This window comes from Pecten maximus, chromosome 5, assembly GCF_902652985.1.
Source record: "Pecten maximus chromosome 5, xPecMax1.1, whole genome shotgun sequence".
Taxonomy (NCBI): Eukaryota; Metazoa; Mollusca; class Bivalvia; order Pectinida; family Pectinidae; genus Pecten; species Pecten maximus.
In genome coordinates, this window is record NC_047019.1 from 45732052 (window position 1) to 45759945 (window position 27894).

Here is a 27894-nt window from a genome sequence, read left to right on the forward strand (position 1 = left end):
ATTCAGTGCTACAGAGACCTATATAACTATCTATAAATAAAATCAGAGACGTATATATATCACATGTGATATATAACTTAGCATTACAAATGACGAAGGAAGACAACTTTTTGACTCGTGCCCTGACCGGGCCTCGAACTCACGATCTACGGCACCCAATCGCCTAGCCAGAAATACCCGCAGCCTATACCGCTGCGCCACTTCGGCGTTCTAAAAAGAACTTTTCAATGGCGCAGTGATGGTCACGGCCCGATACCCTGCATTTACATTGGCAGAACGCCGATGTGGCACAGCGGTATAAGCTGTGGGTATTTCTGGCTAGGCGTTTGGGTGCCGTAGATCGTGAGTTCGAGGCCCGGTCAGAGCACGAGTCAAAAAGTTGTCTTCCTTCGTCATTTGTATTGCTAAGTTATATATCTATTTATTAGCACAATGTCTCATATACACTATGTGTTGGTGATCCGAAGATATAGATTTGAAGTTCCTGTCGTAGTTGTACCGAGAGAAATATATATCACATGTGATATAGATATCTAGTTACATTTCTATTTCGTTATGAGCGAGGTACATGTATTATAACAGTACTGCCGTTCTTATTACTTGACAAGACGCAAATTCGAAACCAAATATATCATTAGGTGTATTTAGGTTGAAAAAAAATGTAATTTGATAACTTTATCATTTCTTGCATATTTACAGAATAAACAAGAATTCAAATTCAACTGGACCGTAAAAACGAAACTCTCCTTTGCTCATTCCGGCTTCCGTTTATTTTATTAGTTAATAGAACTTTACAAGCATTTGTGAGATATAGATCCGAGTAATAACGAAAATGGCGAACAAGGCATGCGGGTTTCTCTCTCGTCAGTTTGTTCCAGCTTTATGCAAGACACTGAAGGGTTCATTTAATGCTCTAAAACCAGGTTAAATGCATTTTTAGATTGATATCGTTATGCTAAATTGACAGATCGATATGTATGCGCGATGAAGTTATATAGGTATTTAGTTGAAGTTGGTCAAGGGCATGCAATATATAACCGTACTCATGTATTTACTTATATATCTATCTGTCTATTATAGTAGGCCTAGCTGTACTTAATCTTGTTCGTTGGTTACCGGCCCCTCTTCTGATATTAAACTTGAAAATTTGCTCTAAATTCTTTGTTTTCCCCGTAGCTACTTGTAACACACATAGACTTGTCAGGGATTAGCAACAATTCATGCAATGGTTGAGGGTATACAGTATGTAGAGCCCGAGTTTCCTCTGGCGCTGACACCATTTCTGGTGTAGGGCTAGAGCGCACTACTATATGAAAACGTGGAATTCTCCAACACCGTTTGGTGTCGCTAAGACTTTGGTGCAAATACAGTAAAATCGGGTGTAACATAACACCTACCTTACATATATGGATAAATGAGATATTTATTTATCCCAAAACACCCATTTAGTCACATCTAGGTGGTTTATTCCGTCTGTAAAGACCCTGGCTTTACGTGTGATACTGCATGCGCAATATACAATATAAAATATGTGATATATAATAACTTTATATCATATTTGTGTTTGATGTTCTTGTTCCATTTATTTTAATTAGTGTGAATAGTTTAGAATACTTTATTAGCATGTGATCCTAACATCTAGCTGTGTTGAAGGAAATTAAAACATTGATTGGTTTAAATATCTTACATTGTGAAATCTAGGATCAGCTTGCTGTACTATTGGACTTAATAACAATGTAAATCTTTATACAGTATTGATTTTTCCTTGATACAGATACTACTACCTGTGTTGTAAGAGGAAAGTACCCAGTGGGCTCATTCAGCATCAACAGACACTTCCATACATCAAACAGTGTTCAGAGGTAAGGTATGCAATTATGAATAACACATCAACAGGTCTGCATACACTTACACCACCAGTTGTTGAACTGTGTTTACATATAACACACAGGATACACACAGAAAACACATAGGTTACACCAATAAAACACATGTAACACACAGATGAAACATAAATAACACACAGATAACACATGTAACACACAGATAACACACTAATAACACATGTAACTCACAGATAACACACTAATAACACATGTAACACACAGATAACACACTAATAACACATGTAACTCACAGATAACACACTAATAACACATGTAGCACACAGATATAACACATGTAACACTAACGTAACACACAGGTAACCCACAGATATAACACTTGTAACACACAGGTAACCCACAGATATAACACTAACGTAACACACAGATATAACAATAACGTAACACACAGATATAACACATGTAACACACAGGTAACCCACAGATATAACACAGATATAACACATGTAACACTAAAGTAACACACAGGTAACCCACAGATATAACACTTGTAACACACAGGTAACCCACAGATATAACACTAACGTAACACACAGATATAACAATAACGTAACACACAGATATAACACATGTAACACACAGGTAACCCACAGATATAACACAGATATAACACATGTAACACTAAAGTAACACACAGGTAACCCACAGATATAACACTTGTAACACACAGGTAACCCACAGATATAACACTTGTAACACTAACGTAACACACAGGTAACCCACAGATATAACACAGATATAACACATGTAACACTAAAGTAACACACAGGTAACCCACAGATATAACACTAACGTAACACACAGATATAACACATGTAACACTAAAGTAACACACAGGTAACCCACAGATATAACACTAAAGTAACCCACAGATATAACACATGTAACACTAAAGTAACACACAGGTAACCCACAGATATAACACTAACGTAACCCACAGATATAACACATGTAACACTAAAGTAACACACAGGTAACCCACAGATATAACACTTGTAACACACAGGTAACCCACAGATATAACACTTGTAACACACAGGTAACCCACAGATATAACACTTGTAACACACAGGTAACACAAATAACCCACAGATATAACACATGTAACACTAACGTAACACACAGGTAACCCACAGATATAACACAGATATAACACATGTAACACTAAAGTAACACACAGGTAACCCACAGATATAACACTTGTAACACACAGGTAACCCACAGATATAACACTTGTAACACACAGGTAACACAAATAACACACAGATATAACACATGTAACACTAACGTAACACACAGGTAACCCACAGATATAACACATGTAACACTAACGTAACACACAGGTAAGTTGAGGTAACCCACAGATAACACAAATAAGACACAGATATAACACATGTACCACATAGACAAAACACCTGTAACACACAGATAGCACACAGATAACACACACGTTACACACAGATAAAACACACGTTACACATAGGACAGGTTACACAGGTAACACTGACTGACTGATCAAGTCCGTTTTTGATAAAGGTGAGTCCCAAATTTAAACAAAGTCATATGATGAACATATATATGTAATTTAGAAATGTGATGGACTATCCAGTTATAGTCAGTTCAGTTGAAATGTGAAACATGAAAGCATGGATTGGAAAGGAAAAAGCAAGTAATCACAGGATTTGATAGACATTTGAACATGACATTACAAGCACGTACTGTGCGTTCGATGCTATTTTTAATAATTAAAATTGTTGTTTAACATCACACCAACATGAGTTATAATATCTTTAACCACTGGTAAGCACAGGATGTGAACAGCTAAAAACCAGGAACAGTGCCAGGACATCACGGACTATGCTGGGTGGTACGACTTGTATGACAAATATTTTATATCTACTGCAACTGTATACTAGACTAAGAGTGAAGGAGTATGTTGAATCAGGATGAGGAAATTTACCCCCTCTCTCTCTCTCTCTCAATAATATATAATGGCCTGTAGTGAGTTACTGCTAGAGCCATCTTATGATGCGACTTTGACACTTACAGGATACAAAATTTTGTGTCTCTAAAATTTAGCCACTGATCATGACCTAACCTTTTATCTTACTGTTCTACTTGTAGCCGGAGATTTAGCACAGCTGCTGAGCTAAAGTGTTCTCCTGAAGCCAGTAAAAGTAAGTTTTATGCTCTTGCTTAACATTTAATAGAATAAACAAATGTAGCAATCCTAAAGCCAGGTTTCCAAGCTGTATAGTGTTCTGTCTACAAACTTCACCCTGTATGACTACCATTGTATGTCCTGATGACAGCCTACACAGATGATCAAAGAAAATATTATGAGGGAGGAAACCTGGCTTTACTCATTTTAAGATTACTAATACAGCAATCTTAAACAACCTGGTACCTGTCTAGTAGATAAACTAGAGTGAAACAGTATCAATGGCAGATCCAGGATTTCTTCAGGTGTTTAATTGTACAATAGCTATATAAAGTCCTTCCATAACTTTGAACCTTGAAATTGTTAAATTGATTGAAATGTGTGGATACATATAATACTGGATAAACATGTATGTATCACATAGTAGTGTGTTTGTGTGTACAGATGTTGTGGACTTGGTGAATGAAACGTTGGTGACAGAGGACCTAGGCCGACTGTTTGCGGTAGTGCAAGTGGCAGGGAAACAGCGTAAGGTCACCACAGAAGATATGATCATTGTAGAGGCAAATTTTCCACCTACTGTTGGTGATCGAATCAGGTTAGAAAAGGTGAGAATTATTACATCATATGTTTGAAGTGCAACCCTGTTGTCAGTGTTGTAACAACTTAGTGTGTCCTCTGATACCATTGGTGTAACTATCAGTTGTAGACCTAACTATCAGTTGTATACCTAACTATCGGTTGTAGACCTAACTATCAGTTGTATACCTAACTATCAGTTGTATACCTAACTATCAGTTGTAGACCTATCTATCAGTTGTAGACCTAACTATCAGTTTAGACCTAACTATCAGTTGTAGACCTAACTATCGGTTGTAGACCTAACTATCAGTTGTAGACCTAACTATCGGTTGTAGACCTAACTATCAGTTGTAGACCTAACTATCGGTTGTAGACCTAACTATCGGTTGTAGACCTAACTATCAGTTGTAGACCTAACTATCAGTTGTATACCTAACTATCGGTTGTAGACCTAACTATCGGTTGTAGACCTAACTATCGGTTGTAGACCTAACTATCGGTTGTAGACCTATCAAGGATGAAGGAGACACTAACATTTGTAGACCTATAGTGTTCAAAGGTCACAGAAGAGTTGAACTCGTGTCAAGGTCAGACGTCACACAGCATTTTAACACATATCAATGTCTAAGCTCACAGGTCACAGAAACGGTTGAAGGTCAGATGTAACACTGATAATTGAAGACCTATCAAGGTCGAAGGTCACATTAACAACAAAAAAATCAGTATGTGTTTATGTTTAAAAGTTTAATTTCATTAAACATTCTATGTACCTATAAATACTACACATTTATAATATGTTGTATATTCAAAATATGTTGTAAAGCTTTTTTTGCTATGTTGTGTTTGAAATTATTTATTTATTTTATCAGGTGATATTGGTAGGCGGGAAGGATTTCACTTTGTTAGGGACACCCATGCTTAGGTGAGTACAATTTCAAATATCTATATCTTAAAGTAGAATGCTGCAGCCATCACGGTTAACATGTCATTTATTCTGTTTTGCAGATTTAATGATAAATAATTCGGTAACAAGTAAACATAATATATGGGGGACACACTGCATGACAGCAGGGTTTGGGATAATGAAACAAAAGAGATATGTAGTGTTCTACTGCCTTTCTATTAACAGATGAATTCTAGGCTTATGATGGATACGTTTAAAATCACAACTACTGTAGGGTTGTATACTCCAAACCTAACTACTGTAGGGTTGTACACTCCAAACCTAACTACTGTAGGGTTGTACACTCCAAACCTAACTACTGTAGGGTTGTATACTCCAAACCTAACTACTGTAGGGTTGTATACTCCAAACCTAACTACTGTAGGGTTGTATACTCCAAACCTAACTACTGTAGGGTTGTATACTCCAAACCTAACTACTGTAGGGTTGTACACCCCAAACCTAACTACTGTAGGGTTGTATACCCCAAACCTAACTACTGTAGGGTTGTACACCCCAAACCTAACTACTGTAGGGTTGTATACTCCAAACCTAACTACTGTAGGGTTGTACACTCCAAACCTAACTACTGTAGGGTTGTATACCCCAAACCTAACTACTGTAGGGTTGTACACCCCAAACCTAACTACTGTAGGGTTGTATACTCCAAACCTAACTACTGTAGGGTTGTACACTCCAAACCTAACTACTGTAGGGTTGTATACTCCAAACCTAACTACTGTAGGGTTGTACACTCCAAACCTAACTACTGTAGGGTTGTACACTCCAAACCTAACTACTGTAGGGTTGTATACTCCAAACCTAACTACTGTAGGGTTGTACACTCCAAACCTAACTACTGTAGGGTTGTACACTCCAAACCTAACTACTGTAGGGTTGTACACCCCAAACCTAACTACTGTAGGGTTGTATACTCCAAACCTAACTACTGTAGGGTTGTACACTCCAAACCTAACTACTGTAGGGTTGTATACTCCAAACCTAACTACTGTAGGGTTGTACACTCCAAACCTAACTACTGTAGGGTTGTATACTCCAAACCTAACTACTGTAGGGTTGTATACTCCAAACCTAACTACTGTAGGGTTGTATACTCCAAACCTAACTACTGTAGGGTTGTATACTCCAAACCTAACTACTGTAGGGTTGTATACTCCAAACCTAACTACTGTAGGGTTGTATACTCCAAACCTAACTACTGTAGGGTTGTATACTCCAAACCTAACTACTGTAGGGTTGTATACTCCAAACCTAACTACTGTAGGGTTGTATACTCCAACACCTAACTACTGTAGGGTTGTATACTCCAAACCTAACTACTGTAGGGTTGTATACTCCAAACCTAACTACTGTAGGGTTGTATACTCCAAACCTAACTACTGTAGGGTTGTACACTCCAAACCTAACTACTGTAGGGTTGTATACTCCAAACCTAACTACTGTAGGGTTGTATACTCCAAACCTAACTACTGTAGGGTTGTATACTCCAAACCTAACTACTGTAGGGTTGTATACTCCAAACCTAACTACTGTAGGGTTGTATACTCCAAACCTAACTACTGTAGGGTTGTACACCCCAAACCTAACTACTGTAGGGTTGTACACTCCAAACCTAACTACTGTAGGGTTGTACACTCCAAACCTAACTACTGTAGGGTTGTACACTCCAAACCTAACTACTGTAGGGTTGTACACTCCAAACCTAACTACTGTAGGGTTGTACACTCCAAACCTAACTACTGTAGGGTTGTACACTCCAAACCTAACTACTGTAGGGTTGTACACTCCAAACCTAACTACTGTAGGGTTGTATACTCCAAACCTAACTACTGTAGGGTTGTACACTCCAAACCTAACTACTGTAGGGTTGTACACTCCAAACCTAACTACTGTAGGGTTGTACACTCCAAACCTAACTACTGTAGGGTTGTACACTCCAAACCTAACTACTGTAGGGTTGTACACTCCAAACCTAACTACTGTAGGGTTGTATACTCCAAACCTAACTACTGTAGGGTTGTACACTCCAAACCTAACTACTGTAGGGTTGTACACTCCAAACCTAACTACTGTAGGGTTGTATACTCCAAACCTAACTACTGTAGGGTTGTACACCCCAAACCTAACTACTGTAGGGTTGTATACTCCAAACCTAACTACTGTAGGGTTGTATACTCCAAACCTAACTACTGTAGGGTTGTATACTCCAAACCTAACTACTGTAGGGTTGTACACTCCAAACCTAACTACTGTAGGGTTGTACACCCCAAACCTAACTACTGTAGGGTTGTACACTCCAAACCTAACTACTGTAGGGTTGTACACCCCAAACCTAACTACTGTAGGGTTGTACACCCCAAACCTAACTACTGTAGGGTTGTACACTCCAAACCTAACTACTGTAGGGTTGTATACTCCAAACCTAACTACTGTAGGGTTGTACACCCAAACCTAACTACTGTAGGGTTGTATACTCCAAACCTTTTACTACAGTAAGAGATTCTGTTAGATGTTTTATTATACCCCCCACAACGAAGTTAGGGGGGGGGGGGTATACTGGAATCAGGTTGTCCGTCCGTCCGTCTGTAGACACAACGATGTACCGTCTACTCCTCCTAAACTACTGATCCGATTTCAAAGAACTTCATGACAATAATCCTTATACATTGTAGATGTGCGTAATCTATATTATGTCGTAATTTTTTGTTTACCATGGTAACCAGGGCACAAAACTTAGTTTTTTGGTCTACTCCTCTTATGGTTACCATGGTAACCAGGGCACAGAACTAAGTGTTTTCATGACAATAACCCATATGCATTGTAGATGTGCGTAATCTATATAACATCGTACTTTTTTTGGTTACCATGGTAACCAGGGCACAAAACTTAGTTTTTTGGTCTACTCCTCTTATGGTTACCATGGTAACCAGGGCACAGAACTAAGTGTTTTCATGACAATAATCCTTATACATTGTTGGTGTGCGTAATCTATATCACGTCGTAATTTTTTGGTTACCATGGTAACCAGGGCACAAAACTTAGTTTTTTGGGCGAGTTTGATGCAACGATGTACCAGCTACTTCTCCTAAACTACTTATCTGATTTCAACGAAACTTCATGGCAATAATCCTTATACATTGTAGATGTGCGTAATATATATCACGTCGTAATTTTTTGAATAAATCCCATTCACACTTTACCTTTCTCATAACCTTTTTAATTTTTTCTTTGTTATAAATTGATCAATTGAAAAGATTTTCTCATGTGAAATCATTTCATAATGTCATGTACAACAATTTATTCATAATATAGATAAAAAAAAGAATTAGGGTAACCAAGAAAACTGAATACGACTAAGTGAGATTTAACTGTATATCTCTTTTATTGTATAAATGAACACTTATATAGTAACGATGGGGGTTGCAGGAGCGGGGGGTATGAGTTGGCCCTCTGGACGACAATTCTAGTTTTAGTTTGCCTTAATAACTGGCTCTCACTTGTACTTCCTTATTAACCGGCTCTTACTTGCATAAAAAAGGAAGCTTTTTAGAAGATTAATACTGATGTGGGGAAGATGAAGAAATGAGGAAGTAACCCGAGTTACTCCTATATCCCTTTCTACCTGTGTCAGTCTGTTTTAGGTAAATTTTCTTTTTTTGTTTCCTTTATTGACAGTCGACAACAAGTATGTGTGGAGGCAACAGTAATTGAGAAAACATTGTCACATTATAAGGTCAACTTTGGGTACAGACGAAGACATCGGAGATCTCACTTCCGTCGTAAGTGTTACTGTGATACAGTATATATTACTTATACAAGCAGAGTATGAATCTCTTCCCTCCTGACCCTGGTAAGGGGTATTCATTAATTATACATTGTAACTGTATGTTGGAAGTAAGTGTTTTGCATGGTCATGTTAAATTCAGTTTTTAACTTCAACATGAAACAGTCAGATAATTTGTTTGGAAGTACATGGATGTATAAATTTGTATTTCTTTCTTCATTGATTATAGTTATTTTTGTATTTGAAAAAACCAATGAATAATTTTGTTTAAATGGTAATAATTTGTTTTATTTTTTTTTTTCTTTTTTTTGACAGTGGTGAGGAACCAACAGACAGTTCTGCTCATTAACAGTATCAATGTGAACAGAAACATGGAATTGTAGAGTACTAGGGGACTGTGTGTAGTTACCTGTGGTTATCTGTGACATCCTGATTACCTGTGGTCACCTGTGACAGCCTGACTATATGTGTTTACCTGTGGTTATCTGTGATTACCTGATTACCTGTGGTTACCTGTAACTGACTTGCTAGGTTGGTTATCTGTGATTACCTGATTACCTGTGGTTACCTGTGACTGACTTGCTAGGTTGGTTATCTGTGATTACCTGGTTACCTGTGACAGTGTGGTTACCTGTGACCACCTTTTTTCAGGTGACCACCATGCTACTTGTGATCACCTGACATTGATAAATGTGACTGTAACATTCGAATTCACTGTTTGATACTTGAAGTCAGTTTTTGGATCCGATCTCTGTAGTGTGAGCAGGTTTAGGACTTGATAATAATAAACTTGATCCGATCCCCTGTGGCGTGAGTATGTTTAGGACTTGATAATAATAAACTTGATCCGATCCCCTGTAGTGTGAGCAGGTTTAGGACTTGATAATAATAAACTTGATCCGATCCCCTGTGGCGTGAGTATGTTTAGGACTTGATAATAATAAACTTGATCCGATCCCCTGTGGCGTGAGTATGTTTAGGACTTGATAATAATAAACTTGATCCAATCCCCTGTGGCGTGAGTATGTTTAGGACTCGATAATAATAAACTTGATCCGATCCCCTGTGGCGTGAGCATGTTTAGGACTTGATGAGAATAAACTGTAAAATGTGTTTTTATGGTATAAATGTACGTTCATTGAGTTTGTAATACACATCATTACAGTTCCTTTTCTCATTCTTTTGTTCATGTTTATCAAAGACATGAGAGAACTTTATGGAACAGTCATGGTTCATGGAGGATTGGTAGGACTAAGTGACAGTTGTGAATTTTCAAAGAGTTCATGGATGGTGACTACCGTTCTTGTGTTACATGTGGAATGATATATAGCATGTATAATGATTACATCAAACTGTTGTATGAAAAGAATCAATAAAATTTAATAAAACTCAGTTGAACGTATTTAGATATTATTCATTACAACCTCGGCTAAACAGAGCTAGCATTTAATGTTCTGTCTGTCCTTCTAGCCATCTGTTCACGATACGTGACCACTGTCTACCTACACAAGGTACCTCACCCCTGTCTACCTACACAAGGTACCTCACCACTGTCTACCTACACAAGGTACCTCACCACTGTCTACCTACACAAGGTACCTCACCACTGTCTACCTACACATGGTACCTCACCACTGTCTACCGACACAAGGTACCTCACCACTGTCTACCTACACAATTAGATAAGGTACCTCACCACTGTCTACCTACACAAGGTACCTCACCACTGTCTACCTACACAAGGTACCTCACCACTGTCTACCTACACAAGGTACCTCACCACTGTCTACCTACACAATTAGATAAGGTACCTCACCACTGTCTACCTACACAAGGTACCTCACCACTGTCTACTGACACAAGGTACCTCACCACTGTCTACCTACACAATTAGATAAGGTACCTCACCACTGTCTACCTACACAATTACTGTCTACCTACACAAGGTACCTCACCACTGTCTACCTACACAAGGTACCTCACCACTGTCTACCTACACAAGGTACCTCACCACTGTCTACCTACACAAGGTACCTCACCACTGTCTACCTACACAAGGTACCTCACCACTGTCTACCTACACAAGGTACCTCACCACTGTCTACCTACACAAGGTACCTCACCACTGTCTACCTACACAAGGTACCTCACCACTGTCTACCTACACAAGGTACCTCACCACTGTCTACCTACACAAGGTACCTCACCACTGTCTACCTACACAAGGTACCTCACCACTGTCTACCTACACAAGGTACCTCACCACTGTCTACCTACACAAGGTACCTCACCACTGTCTACCTACACAAGGTACCTCACCACTGTCTACCTACACAAGGTACCTCACCACTGTCTACCTACACAAGGTACCTCACCACTGTCTACCTACACAAGGTACCTCACCACTGTCTACCTACACAAGGTACCTCACCACTGTCTACCTACACAAGGTACCTCACCACTGTCTACCTACACAAGGTACCTCACCACTGTCTACCTACACAAGGTACCTCACCACTGTCTACCTACACAAGGTACCTCACCACTGTCTACCTACACAAGGTACCTCACCACTGTCTACCTACACAAGGTACCTCACCACTGTCTACCTACACAAGGTACCTCACCACTGTCTACCTACACAAGGTACCTCACCACTGTCTACCTACACAAGGTACCTCACCACTGTCTACCTACACAAGGTACCTCACCACTGTCTACCTACACAAGGTACCTCACCACTGTCTACCTACACAAGGTACCTCACCACTGTCTACCTACACAAGGTACCTCACCACTGTCTACCTACACAAGGTACCTCACCACTGTCTACCTACACAAGGTACCTCACCACTGTCTACCTACACAAGGTACCTCACCACTGTCTACCTACACAAGGTACCTCACCACTGTCTACCTACACAAGGTACCTCACCACTGTCTACCTACACAAGGTACCTCACCACTGTCTACCTACACAAGGTACCTCACCACTGTCTACCTACACAAGGTACCTCACCACTGTCTACCTACACAAGGTACCTCACCACTGTCTACCTACACAAGGTACCTCACCACTGTCTACCTACACAAGGTACCTCACCATTGTCTACCTACACGATTAGATAAGGTACCTCACCACTGTCTACCTACACGATTAGATAAGGTACCTCACCACTGTCTACTGACACGTACCAGGTACCTCACCACAAAGCAATAAACTATTTATATTCAAATAAATATACTGTCGAACATACATATTTGGTGATATTGAATTTATCCAAAACAAAAGGAAGCATAGACCTTGGATTGATTAAAAGTTTGACCAGCTAGACTCGAAAATAATATATCCGTTACCCGTATGTAATCTGTCACCAATTGACGTAAGGGTTACATGGAGTGATCAATGGACGTTATATTCATAGAGAGTGATTAATGAACGTAAAGATTACCGGGAGTTATTAATGGACGTAAAGGTTACAGAGAGTGATCAATTGACGTAAAGGTTACAGGGAGTGATCAATAGACGTAAAGGTTACAGGGAGTGATCAATAGACGTAAAGGTTACAGGAAGTGATCAATGGAGGTAAAGGTTACAGGGAGTGATCGACAGACGTAAAGGTTACAGAGAGTGGTCAACGGACGTAAAGGTTACAGGAAGTGATCGATAAACGTAAAGGTTACAGGAAGTGATCGATAGACGTCAAGGTTACAGGGAGTGATCGATAGACGTCAAGGTTACAGGGAGTGATCAATGGAGGTAAAGGTTACAAGGAGTGATCAATAGACGTAAAGGTTACAGAGAGTGATCAATAGACGTAAAGGTTACAGGGAGTGATCATTGGAGGTAAAGGTTACAGGGAGTGATCAATGGAGGTAAAGGTTACAGGGAGTGATCAATGGAGGTAAAGGTCACATGGAGTGATCGATGGACGTCAAGGTTACAGGGAGTGATCAATGGACGTAAAGGTTACAGGGAGTGATCAATGGAGGTAAAGGTTACAGGGAGTGATCGATAGACGTAAAGGTTACAGGGAGTGATCAATGGACGTAAAGGTTACAGAGAGTGATCAATGGACGTTATGGTTACAGGGAGTGATCAATGGACGTTCTGGTTACAGGGAGTGATTAATGAACGTAAAGATTACAGGGAGTGATTAATGGACGTAAAGGTTACAGGGAGTGATCAATGGAGGTAAAGGTTACAGGCAGTGATCAATGGACGTAAAGGTTACAGAGAGTGATCAATGGACGTTATGGTTACAGGGACTGATAAATGGACGTTATCGTTACAGGGAGTGATTAATGAACGTAAAGATTACAGGGAGTGATTAATGGACGTAAAGGATACAGGGAGTGATCAATGGAGGTAAAGGTTACAGGGAGTGTCAATGGACGTAAAGGTTACATGGAGTGATCGATAGACGTAAAGGTTACAGGGAGTGATCAATGGACGTAAAGGTTACAGGGAGTGATCAATGGAGGTAAAGGTTACAGGGAGTGGTCGATAGACGTAAAGGTTACAGGGAGTGATCAATGGAGGTAAAGGTTACAGGGAGTGATCAATGGACGTAAAGGTTACAGAGAGTGGTCAATGGACGTAAAGGTTACAGGGAGTGATCAACGGACGTAAAGGTTACAGAGAGTGATCAATGGACGTAAAGGTTACAGAGAGTGATCAATGGACATAAAGGTTACAGAGAGTGTCCAATGGACGTAAAGTTTACAGGGAGTGATCAATAGACGTAAAGGTTACAGGGAGTGATCAATGGAGGTAAAGGTTACAGGGAGTGATCGATGGAGGTAAAGGTTACAGGGAGTGATTAATAGACGTAAAGGTTGCAGGGAGTGATCAATGGACTTAAAGGTTACAGAGAGTGTCCAATGGACGTAAAGTTTACAGGGAGTGATCAATGGAGGTAAAGGTTACAGGGAGTGATCGATCGACGTAAAGGTTACAGATAGTGGTCAATGGACGTTATGGTTACAGGGAGTGATCAATAAACGTAAAGGTTACAGGGAGTGATCAATTGACGTAAAGGTTACAGGGAGTGATCAATGGACGTAAAGGTTACAGGGAGTGATCAATAGACGTAAAGGTTACAGGGAGTGATCAATGGAGGTAAAGGTTACAGGGAGTGATTAATAGACGTAAAGGTTGCAGGGAGTAATCAATGGACTTAAAGGTTACAGGGAGTGATCAATGGACGTAAAGGTTACAGGGAGTGATCGATGGAGGTAAAGGTTACAGGGAGTGATTAATAGACGTAAAGGTTGCAGGGAGTGATCAATGGACTTAAAGGTTACAGAGAGTGTCCAATGGACGTAAAGTTTACAGGGAGTGATCAATGGAGGTAAAGGTTACAGGGAGTGATCGATCGACGTAAAGGTTACAGATAGTGGTCAATGGACGTTATGGTTACAGGGAGTGATCAATAAACGTAAAGGTTACAGGGAGTGATCAATTGACGTAAAGGTTACAGGGAGTGATCAATGGACGTAAAGGTTACAGGGAGTGATCAATAGACGTAAAGGTTACAGGGAGTGATCAATGGAGGTAAAGGTTACAGGGAGTGATTAATAGACGTAAAGGTTGCAGGGAGTAATCAATGGACTTAAAGGTTACAGGGAGTGATCAATGGACGTAAAGGTTACAGGGAGTGATCAACGGACGTAAAGGTTACAGGGAGTGATCAATGGACGTAAAGGTTACAGGGAGTGATCAATAGACATAAAGGTTGCAGGGAGTGATCAATGGACTTAAAGGTTGCAGGGAGTGATCAATGGACTTAAATATTACAGGGAGTGATCAATGGACGTAAAGGTTACAGAGAGTGATCAACGGACGTGAAGGTTACAGAGAGTGATCAACGGACGTAAAGGTTACAGAGAGTGGTCAACGGACGTAAAGGTTACAGAGAGTGATCAACGGACGTAAAGGTTACAGAGAGTGGTCAACGGACGTAAAGGTTACAGGGAGTGATCAACGGACGTAAAGGTTACAGGGAGTGATCAATGGACGTAAAGGTTACAGGGAGTGATCAACGGACGTAAAGGTTACAGGGAGTGATCAACGGACGTAAAGGTTACAGAGAGTGGTCAACGGACGTAAAGGTTACAGGGAGTGATGAATTGACGTTTTGGTTACAGGGACTGATAAATGGACGTTATGGTTACAGGGAGTGATACTAAACAGACTGAAGGACTATCCTTAGTACATTAGCAGTGAGGCTGACCTATCACACACCTGATCATTCATGAAATATCTGATAGATCTTATCTGAGTTTGTTAAAGAATTATTTTATTTTTTTTCTGTTTCAATGCTACCTATAAAAAAGGCAAAGAAAAAGTGGTAAAAGAAAAATAAGCTGAAACAGAGGTGGTGTTGACAATCCGTGTTATTAAGGTGTCACTGGTGAACCACCTCGTGTTGAAACCTAATGTGTAATATGTCTCTGCACCAAGCCGCCTTTGGTATCACGATAGTGGTAAGACTGTCAGGCTTCTCTCGTGAGAACCAATCACTTAACGGGATAACCAGCACGATTACTATCATCCATTAATCAAAGGAGAAAACTAACACCATGATTTTAGATTCAAACTGTTTTGATGTGGAAATACATTGACAAATAGAATATAAACTTTTTGAGATTTTAAATAATGCAGAAATGTGTGTTATACTGACTAGCCAGCGCTACTCCCGCGTTCGGGGCTTACGGGCATTTCATTTCATGTGACGTCACTAGGATAAAATGGTCAGCTGAGCGGAAAATACCGATTCTTAATACAGCAACATTACAAGCTCAACAAAATTGACCAGTGGACAAGAAATATTATTTTGGAGGAGTCAATTACAGCGAAGGGAAAGCCCGTCAGGAAGATGAATGTAAACGGCCTGTTAATAGATAACTATAATTATCTCCGGGATGGAAGCTCAAATTGAATGTAATGCTGCTCACTGGTCCACAAAATGATAAGAAATAATTTCGGTATATAACATGGGTATCACGCATTTCCATTCCATATCTAGCTGTTTCCGTCACCTGCCACCGTTAGAGGTAAGTGTCCTATCCTTATCTCCATCAGTTTTATATATATCTGGTTTATATTTATATCTGGTTTATATTTATATCTGGTTTATATTTATATATGGTTTATATTTCGTTTTGTTTGTGGACATATTTTCACTACCACGTTAGACAATCTACCAATGCGTTTTATAATCTTCTGTTATGCAAACCGCCCGCATAGCTTAAATACTATTGGTAGTACAGTGTATAACATTGTTTAGGATAGGACCGAAAGTCATATGCTTTTGCAAATCAGGACTGGTGATCTATTCTTAAAATTTATCGAAGCTCGCAACAACTAGAACAAAATAGTTCATTAATTCTTAAAACAAATTTGAACGACAGTTAAACCTAAAAAGTCCTTTTTAAATAAAGATATTCACAAATGAATGCTACAAATACACTTAACGCAAGAAAACGTGCAGGCTCTACGATTGCCAAATGACCTAAGTAATTAGGGTTTTCTAGAATTACGTGTTATGAAAGAAAGACATGCTTGAATGTATACAACATTCGTACATCGCACGGAATACTTCCTTGTCTTTTATTATAGTTTCTATGATTACAATCCTCCATGTCTTCATAAACTTCAGAACAATATTGCCACATTTACTTAATTTCAATCAATATTTAATTATTCGACATTTTCTAATGATATGTAATTGCAAACGTCCGAATATATAATAACATATGATGTATTGGTTTAAACATTAAGAATCCTTCTCAAACATGAGTCTTTTCTCCTTTGGCTGCAACATGGAAACTCCGTGTTTGGTAACCGTGGTTATGAATAGAGAGTAGATTTAAACAGCGAAACCATTCGGCTTGGATTCTACATTAAGAAATAGATTATTACACAATTTTCATTACATTATACATATTTACTGTCTTGTTCAACGATATCAACTTGAGTTTTGTGAAATTACCATTAACGTTAAGCATGGCACCTAAGTAACCAAGTGTCATTAACAAAATGACCATCTGTCGGTGATTTTACCATTAAAGTAAAGCATTAACCAAGCGTCATTCACAAAAGTATCGTCTCGTTATATTGTTTTAACCGTATGATTATTCGTTTCACACAAGTATGGTTTCCTTTATTTTAAGACAAAATCTGAATTTGAATTATGACGTATCTTCGTGTTTCGTCTGTTGTCGTTTTCCCGTTAACTTGTCGCACTTTAAACTTCTTTCGTTTTATCGGTGGGATTTACCTAAAACTTGCCAGGAGAGATACATTATCCTTACCAAGTGTTGTCAGCTCATCGGGCCCGAAAGGGAACATTTTGAAAAGCGAAATACCATTTGGAAAAAACACAACCCGAAATACTATTTTGATTTACGAAAACAAAATAACAATACGATTAAAAGAATCAATCTTTCGATAAAATGAAATGAAATAAGGATGTCAGTGAACGGTCTCCATACAATATGCCGGAACCTCTATTATTCTAAGAGTATGACTGAAGTCTAGAGCAGATACGGTTACAAAACTTTGACTTTGTGATACTATTGGTATATAAAGCTTTCATATTTTGACATTTGGCAGACTTAGAGCATGTGAAACTAAGGTGTTCAGGATTTCAAACTAATACATGTACATGAGTTTCTTAGCTCATAAACCTTATTGGATTTATTAATGGAATGCTTGTATCTAAGGGGCATCTAAACAGCAAATCCAATCAAAACAGTGATATTTTACAGGCCTATAAATCCCTATTATGGTGCAATTTAACAGAAGTAACATGTTGAACTTTTAGTATGTATCATGGCAAACCGTGGGTCTTGCTGTTGACATGTAATTTGATAACAAAACATAACGAAAAATGCATGTTTCAGGGGGACATAATTAGCTCATTTGTATCGCATATATTGCACAAACTAACCATGTCGTATTGCTCATAGGTGTCTAAAGCACAAAATAGGAGCATTGGTTTGACCAGATTTGACTTTATTATATGCATAGACACCGTTTTTATTTTGACCTTGAAATGCAATTGGCTATTGAATGATATCACACAAAAATGGCATATAAGGAGGTATTGTAAACATCAAAAATACTCTTATTAGACATTATAAACAACTCTGAAAATGGCAAGAAGGCTGTTTTTAGAAAAAAAAATGTTCAACCGTCGAGTTTGGAGTAAAATATGCATATTTCTGAAAAAGGCCGCAAACTGACCAGGTTAACAATTTGACTTGCATCCCTATATGCCATATTTGTGTAATATTATTCACAGCCGCCATTTGCTTTTCAAGGTCAAAACAAAATGAACGCTTATACGTACATAGATTTCAAATCTGGTCAAACAAATGCTCCTACCCTGTGCTATAGACACTTGTGAGCATAACAGCTTGGCTATTTTTAAGGTTTGGTCATTTGCGCGACTCAGAATTATTCCATTCTTCATCTTACCACAAAGTAACTCTATAGAAGAAACTGTTAACATCTCTAGTAAATTATTGGTAATTGTAAGAAACTACATGTCCAAACAAACATTTTGGTATATTACATGACAATATTTGTGCAAATATTTATTAGATACTTATTTGTGTTTGAAATTCAACGTTATTCTCCTATTTAGATGACCCTTAACTTTCATAGCGAGAGGGTGGGATTTTTATCAGGGTCAATTTTTGTTTACAAACTCGGTGGAAAACACTTTATTTGTTCTGCCTAGAATGAAAGGCAAAGTTATATTAAAGTTTAATAACTCTATAATATTTTTACTTCCATTTGAAGTTTTCAAAGTTTTTTTGTTTTTTTTTTTTGTATTTTCCAATGGCATCGTGAATATTTCATTTGTTTTGAAAATAAAGTGTTCATATATTTGTGATTTCATCGACCGTTGCTATCTATTTCAGTTTAAAAAATTTGATCATTCATCCTGTACAGCAGTCCATCTTTTTATTGAGTAGAAGGATACAGATCTAATGCATGTCTTATATCAGCCAAATATCTTGATTGTCCACTTAGTAAAGGAGATAATTAAGTATTTTTGGCGTGATCAATAAGTTTGATAAAATTAAGCAATATTAGCCGTTATATATGCAGATTGAAACGAAACAACAATTTAATACAACACAATCACTTTTATTACGCTCTTGTAAGAATGGATTTCACACAATAATTTTGAGTATATAATTATGAATTATGAAGAAATTCACAAATTACATATGTAGTAGATATTACATGTAAAAACAATTATGACCTTGTATTCGGGGGCAAAGCTCCAGAAAAAAATTAAATTTTGAATTCTTTCAGTCTTTTTAATGTGTCAAATGAAAACATTTTTTTATGTAATCTTAAAGGAGCAAACCATTTTTAGCTCCAATTTACAAACAATTTGTTTCCCGTCAAAACTGCCAACAAACTATTATTTTTTTTAAATCCCAGGCCTCTCCGCTAAAGTTAAATGGTTGGTGCCTTACTTATTTCGTCGCAAACATCGTACCTTTTCATGCGTGCTGATTATATTTCTTACTTTTGTAAAGACTGTTGGTGCCTCCTTAGACAGCCATCTCAATATGCTGTAACTGTTAGGGAGTAAAACTTCAACATATTTCATTCTTTTGCAGTCATGCGGCGCGTGACGTCATTTTGTGTGTTGGTCGCATCCATGCTGATCCTCATACAGGGAGCTCGCTCTGAACATGCCTTTCGTCAGAACGACCGACCACCGAACGCTGTAGAACGCGATGCCGATAAATATAACAGGCCCCAAGTTTCCGCGAAGCTGCCGATAAACCCACAAGACCAAGATGATTTATGTCCAATAAAAACAGATGCTTGGGTAGAATCAGCGAAAACAACTGAGAAAGTCGCTGATTTGACGAGAGTACCTGTCTCTCGTAACAGACAAGATGTCGGACAGAGTTCTACAAGGATACAACGGCGGAGAGATACCAGGCAGGTTGTTAGACAAAGTACTGCAAGGCTTAATCGGCGGAAGGATACAGGTTCCAGGGATATTGTCAGGCAAAGTACTGCTAGGAGATATAGGAGGAGGGATACAGGCACTATAGATGTCGTCAGACAGAGTACTAATAGGAGACATAATCGAAGAGATACCGGTACCAGATATGTTGTCAGGCAAAATACTGTTAAAGAACACAGGCGGAGAGATACAGGCAACAGAGATGTTGTCAGGCGAATAACTACTATGAGGCAGAGACGGACTGATACAGGTACCAGATATGTCAGGCAATTTACTGCTAGGAGACATAGGCAGAGTGATCACGAATTCAGACGTGTCACTGCAGCATCATCACAGGGCAGGTCTACTAGACGAAGTCGACTGGAAGTGAATCGTCGGAGAAACAGAAATACCAGTAAACGACATCAGGTCACAGGTGCACTGCATCAAGCGGTATCAGACCTCGAATCATCACCGCGCGTTCCTGTGGTCGAGCGGGAACTTGAGACTGATGTTCGTCGCCGAATAAGACACAACACCAAGCGAGCCCGTAAGAGTATCAGACGTGATGAGTTGGGTCGTATTTCCGTACCTCTTGATTCCTATACCGATTCGGTAATTGGTCTATTTACTATGCAAACTAGCAAAAGACGCCAAAGACATGATTATCCTCGGTCTAACAGAAGAGTCGTTCGCAGAGTGAGACAAACGCGAGTGTATAAACGCATTTCCTCCAGTATTGGTTTAGAGGGGATAAACAATAATAAAGATGATTCCCTTAGTGGACGTATTGACGATATTGAAAATGGAGGTTTGGAAATGGAAAATGTAGAAAAGTCATCGAATAACTGGCAATTTGAGATGACGCAATCAAACGTGACAGCACAATACGGTATTGGTTTGGCGGGTGTTAGCTCAGAACAGATTGTGACTAATGGGAACCACGTCAATATTGAACATAACAAGGTCAATACCAGAAACAATCCCGTCGTGTTACAAAGGCAGAATAGACGGTCTAGCAAGCGCCGTACAGTTACGAAACGGCGTGTCAAAAATGAATCTAGGCGATTCGAAAGTGTGCACAGTAACACTCGTATTACTGCACGCCGTGAAAATAATGCGCGGCGTGAACATCGCAGGTCTACTCGTAGTAATTTGACTGTTATACGACAGAAAACTCGGAGGTTTATACATCGATCTAATGACGCCACGGATCGTATATCTGTTCGAGTCAAACTTGTTGACAATAAACGCAATTCTGTGAGTGACTCCTCGCGAATCAATACAGGAAGTGAAATTCGGAACAAACGCCTAAAACACCGGGATCGGTCCACAAGAGGAATTCGCCGCATAGCGCGAACCACAGAATTAAGGAATTCACGTTCAAGGAGAAGTACGGTATACAGATCTGTACCGGGAAATGATCAAATAAAAGAGTTGATCAATAATTCAGAACATGTAACGTCACACTCCGTGTATTTACACCGGGAAACCCCAAACCAGACAAGATCACGGAGAAACTCTGTCAGTGGGCGCCGTAGAAGGGAATTTCGATCTCGTCATGGACGCCGCGGACTCGAAGACAAAATTATATCACAATATGAACATAATGATTCATACACGAACAGGAACAGCATTGATGTGCCAGCAACCAATTATGCAACGAGGAATTCACGAGGCGTCGTAAGAAGGATGACTGGATCAAGACGAGATACACGGACGTTCAGACAGACGCAGAAGTTTGCCATCACACTCACCAAAGGCCTTGATAGCAACAACGAAATTCTTCCAAGTTCAACATCCCGACATAACCAAAGGTGGTGGTGTAACTGTTGACGACTTACCGGTCTCCATATCCACAAAATACGACTCCACGAAACATCCGGGCACTGGAACACTCGGTCACTATCTGGTTAGTGTCATCATATAATTAAAATGTCATTGTGATGGCGCAAGACAAATAGCTTGCTGTTTACAAAATCAAAGACTTATAAATCTTGTTCATGACTCGATTGAATTGATGCAAGGATATGATGTAAGGTAGATCTCTTATTTCTTACACGTTTTATAGGGGGACATACAAGTGAATAAAACCTTTAAATGTCGGTATGTAGTTACCAAATAGTGGTTATAAAGCTGCATCATACAGCTGTTTCGTCCTTCTAAGAATCAGTGATGATGGGGACATCATCAAACTTTTAAGTCGTTATAGGACTCATCAGGGATGATAAGGACATAATACGGCTATTTAGTCGTTATAGGACTCGCCAGTTATGATAGGATTGTCATACAGCTGTTGAGTCGTTCTAGGATCTACGAGTAGTGTTAGGGACATCAAATGGCTCCTGATTGAGGGCGTACCTAGCAAGTTTTATACAGGGAAGGCATTAATCCACATGACTCTGTTGTAAGGACGTACTAAACAGATATTTGTATATAGAGGGAAGTCATTATTCCATATATCTCTGTTGTTAAGACGTACTAAACAGATATTTGTATATAGAGGGAAGTCATTATTCCATATATCTCTGTTGTAAGGACGTACTAAACAGATATTTGTATATAGAGGGAAGTCATTATTCCATATATCTCTGTTGTTAAGACGTACTAAATAGATATTTGTATATAGAGGGAAGTCATTATTCCATATGACTCTGTTGTAAGGACGTACTAAACAGATATTTGTATATAGAGGGAAGTCATTATTCCATATATCTCTGTTGTTAAGACGTACTAAACAGATATTTGTATATAGAGGGAAGTCATTATTCCATATATCTCTGTTGTTAAGACGTACTAAACAGATATTGGTATATAGAGGGAAGTCATTATTCCATATATCTCTGTTGTTAAGACGTACTAAATAGATATTTGTATATAGAGGGAAGTCATTATTCCATATATCTCTGTTGTTAAGACGTACTAAACAGATATTTGTATATAGAGGGAAGTCATTATTCCATATATCTCTGTTGTTAAGACGTACTAAACAGATATTTGTATATAGAGGGAAGTCATTATTCCATATATCTCTGTTGTTAAGACGTACTAAATAGATATTTGTATATAGAGGGAAGTCATTATTCCATATATCTCTGTTGTTAAGACGTACTAAACAGATATTTGTATATAGAGGGAAGTCATTATTCCACATGGCTCTGTTGTAAGGACGTACTAAACAGATATTTGTATATAGAGGGAAGTCATTATTCCATATATCTCTGTTGTTAAGACGTACTAAACAGATATTTGTATATAGAGGGAAGTCATTATTCCATATATCTCTGTTGTTAAGACGTACTAAACAGATATTTGTATATAGAGGGAAGTCATTATTCCATATATCTCTGTTGTTAAGACGTACTAAACAGATATTTGTATATAGAGGGAAGTCATTATTCCATATATCTCTGTTGTTAAGACGTACTAAACAGATATTTGTATATAGAGGGAAGTCATTATTCCATATATCTCTGTTGTTAAGACGTACTAAACAGATATTTGTATATAGAGGGAAGTCATTATTCCATATATCTCTGTTGTAAGGACGTACTAAACAGATATTTGTATATAGAGGGAAGTCATTATTCCATATATCTCTGTTGTTAAGACGTACTAAACAGATATTTGTATATAGAGGGAAGTCATTATTCCATATATCTCTGTTGTTAAGACGTACTAAACAGATATTTGTATATAGAGGGAAGTCATTATTCCATATATCTCTGTTGTTAAGACGTACTAAACAGATATTTGTATATAGAGGGAAGTCATTATTCCATATATCTCTGTTGTTAAGACGTACTAAACAGATATTTGTATATAGAGGGAAGTCATTATTCCATATATCTCTGTTGTTAAGACGTACTAAACAGATATTTGTATATAGAGGGAAGTCATTATTCCATATATCTCTGTTGTAAGGACGTACTAAACAGATATTTGTATATAGAGGGAAGTCATTATTCCATATATCTCTGTTGTTAAGACGTACTAAACAGATATTTGTATATAGAGGGAAGTCATTATTCCATATATCTCTGTTGTTAAGACGTACTAAACAGATATTTGTATATAGAGGGAAGTCATTATTCCATATATCTCTGTTGTTAAGACGTACTAAATAGATATTTGTATATAGAGGGAAGTCATTATTCCATATATCTCTGTTGTTAAGACGTACTAAATAGATATTTGTATATAGAGGGAAGTCATTATTCCATATATCTCTGTTGTTAAGACGTACTAAACAGATATTTGTATATAGAGGGAAGTCATTATTCCATATATCTCTGTTGTTAAGACGTACTAAACAGATATTTGTATATAGAGGGAAGTCATTATTCCATATATCTCTGTTGTTAAGACGTACTAAACAGATATTTGTATATAGAGGGAAGTCATTATTCCATATATCTCTGTTGTTAAGACGTACTAAACAGATATTTGTATATAGAGGGAAGTCATTATTCCATATATCTCTGTTGTTAAGACGTACTAAACAGATATTTGTATATAGAGGGAAGTCATTATTCCATATATCTCTGTTGTTAAGACGTACTAAACAGATATTTGTATATAGAGGGAAGTCATTATTCCATATATCTCTGTTGTTAAGACGTACTAAACAGATATTTGTATATAGAGGGAAGTCATTATTCCATATATCTCTGTTGTTAAGACGTACTAAACAGATATTTGTATATAGAGGGAAGTCATTATTCCATATATCTCTGTTGTTAAGACGTACTAAATAGATATTTGTATATAGAGGGAAGTCATTATTCCATATATCTCTGTTGTTAAGACGTACTAAATAGATATTTGTATATAGAGGGAAGTCATTATTCCATATATCTCTGTTGTTAAGACGTACTAAACAGATATTTGTATATAGAGGGAAGTCATTATTCCATATATCTCTGTTGTTAAGACGTACTAAATAGATATAGAATGTATAGAGAGGGGACACACTAACATAGTGATTGCTGATCGATTAGACATGTAAAGAAAAAAAGGTAATAATTCTTCTCCAAAAGTGTGTTTGCTATGGCTGACTGATTCCAGATTGGTAGATTTCATGCACTGTTTGTTGAAATGTGTATAATATACGGTTAGATGATATAAGTTGTTTATTTCTGCAGAACTACCTCCTCTCGTGCGTAAAGGCCTACCCAACTCACCAGCTCCCTAACCACGGGTAAGTGTTGACATTTAACTTATTTGGAACACTAAATCTGTATAGGTCCACATAACGTCCTACCCAACAGCCACAGTGTGACACAGCGAACATGCACAACTGCAATACTCGTATATGTGTGTATTGATCACTGTGGAAAATGGATGATTAAGAATGTCATTATAATATTTAAGTGTAACTTATATGGACAGTAAGGTAGCAATGTTACAGCTCAGTTCACCCACCAATCCTGTGTTGGTAGCTACAGGAGACTAGGGATCCCTTTTTTTGATAATACAGTCAATGATCCTAGAACAACGACACATATAATGTTTTCTGAACTTGATGAAACAATCATGACAAAGGAGATAGTAGGAAGTAGAAGTATTATCTATATAGATATATTTATGGAGATGGTTTATGCTGATAAACAGCATCAGTACATATATGTATTGTTTTCTATGGCCAAAAGACAGCAATAACTATAATATAACAGTTAACCAATTCTATGGCCGCCTGTAAACTTAGGTGATGTTTTACGAATTGTACTCATTGTCAAAGAGCTTTTCAATAATGTAGTTAGAATTAACATTTATATGTTTATTACAAAAAAAAAGTAAAAAGGACAACTTAGGGCAACCTAAATATAGACTAAATGGTGACCCGGTCTCCAAGCGCCCCAACTAAACCAAACCTTGGACATTCTTTTGTAATGTTGTGAGGTATGGAGAAATCGCTTTACGGTACATATCGTCAGACAAAATCACAAACGTCTTTCCAGTTCCAAGTCTTTATATGAATCCTCAAAATGTATCTCACAAACTAAAGAATTACAATAAAGGGGAATAACTCATATACATATGGAGTAAGATTATCTCCCCTAGACTGTACAATTATGTGATCTCGTAACACCCATACAACCTACATCCACAACACTTTAACATTCTAACGTCCGTTACTTACATTATCTTGTCAGACGATTGTATGTTGTCGTTCTGTGAGTAATCAGGACGCGGTGTTTGTATCGGCTGTAATATATGGCGCGGGAAGGATGTCATAATTAAATATTTTTGCCTAGGCAGAAATCGAATTTTGCCAAGGCAAAAATAATTGTGCCTAGGCGAAATTCGATTTTTGCCTAGGCAAAAATATTTCTGCCTAAGCAAATATAATTTTGCCTAGGCAAAATTCGATTTCTGCTTAGGCAAAATTTGATTTTTGCCTAGGCAATAATCGAAACAAAGTTATTTTTGCCTAGGCAAAAATCGAATATTGCCTAGGCAGAAATATTTTTGCCTAAGCAATATTCGATTTTTGCCTAGGCAGAAATAATGCCTAGGCAATATTTTATTTTTGCCAAGGCAAAAATATTTAATTATGACATCCTTCCCGCGCCATAGTAATAATGGTCTATAAAATAGATATCTATCAAAGATGGACGTTATCAACACATACTATTCTTATTTAAAAATGAATCCTCCCCGGCCTCAGTCCGGTGTGTAATCGTCGATGTTAAGTGATGTCTGTCTGTTGGTCTATAGATTATCATCTGGAAATACCACACAGGAGACGGACAGCTGTGTCCGCGGAGTGATGCTGGGCGTGGTCGCAATCCTGAGTACCCAGGTAGTCCAGAGAGTATCCGCACCACCCTTGTCCTTAGGGCGGATCAGACAAAGCCTACTCGCCTAACACCGACTTCTGACGTCATATCGGATAGCAATACGGAATAAAGACAATTACTATTTTCGTTGTTTTGTAGGAGTGGAGATCTCAGTTTTTGACAACATTATCTTTTGAGTAAGTCGAAAGGCGACTGTATATATACGTATTGTAGTGGATTTATAACTGCTCATATAATTATATTGTCTGTCTTAATTGTTGCTAATTCTAAATGTGTGTAAAAATTTGAAGGGAAATAAAATTGTAAACAGCACTGAGTCATGTCGTCATCGACATTGAATAAAATGTCGTAAACATCACTGAGTTATGACGTCATTATCTCGGTATTATGTCACCATCAGCACAGTGTTATGTCGTCTTCATCAAATCATTATTTAAGCATTGAACTGCTTTCATTTGGAAGTTATGGGCTGATGAATGCCAACTGGACATAGGCAAATTTAATGAAGCACGCTAGCGCTTCATGTTGAATTTGCCTTTGTTCAGTTGGCATTCATCAGCCCATAACTTCCAAATGAAAGCAGTCCAATGCCTATATTTACATTTGACAACGAATTTGAAAGACTAATGAATGAACAACTTATTATCGTCAAAGACGGAACAGCCTTTTCAACAGCCATCTTTCGTTATCGCCGACGTGACAATTATG

The 27894-nt window shown here is 38.1% G+C and overlaps 3 protein-coding genes across 3 annotated transcripts; all 3 read left to right on the forward strand.

The window, feature by feature from the left end:
* Nucleotides 1–823: 823 nt before the first annotated feature.
* Nucleotides 824–10788, forward strand: LOC117328172 (39S ribosomal protein L21, mitochondrial-like). Its single transcript, XM_033885580.1, has 7 exons — nt 824–923; nt 1775–1862; nt 4029–4081; nt 4510–4673; nt 5517–5569; nt 9287–9390; nt 9711–10788. The coding sequence occupies exons 1-7, from the start codon at nt 833–835 to the stop codon at nt 9776–9778; spliced, it is 621 nt and encodes a 206-aa protein (XP_033741471.1). The 5' UTR covers nt 824–832; the 3' UTR covers nt 9779–10788.
* A 56-nt stretch (nt 10789–10844) lies between these two features.
* LOC117328482 lies at nt 10845–12524 on the forward strand. Its single transcript, XM_033886016.1, has 3 exons — nt 10845–10851; nt 10935–10962; nt 11342–12524. The coding sequence occupies exons 1-3, from the start codon at nt 10845–10847 to the stop codon at nt 12522–12524; spliced, it is 1218 nt and encodes a 405-aa protein (XP_033741907.1).
* A 7501-nt stretch (nt 12525–20025) lies between these two features.
* LOC117328173 lies at nt 20026–27541 on the forward strand. Its single transcript, XM_033885581.1, has 3 exons — nt 20026–22295; nt 25528–25583; nt 27104–27541. Exon 1 carries the CDS (start codon nt 20048–20050, stop codon nt 22217–22219), a length of 2172 nt encoding a protein of 723 aa, XP_033741472.1. The 5' UTR covers nt 20026–20047; the 3' UTR covers nt 22220–22295; nt 25528–25583; nt 27104–27541.
* The last annotated feature ends 353 nt before the right edge of the window (nt 27542–27894 follow it).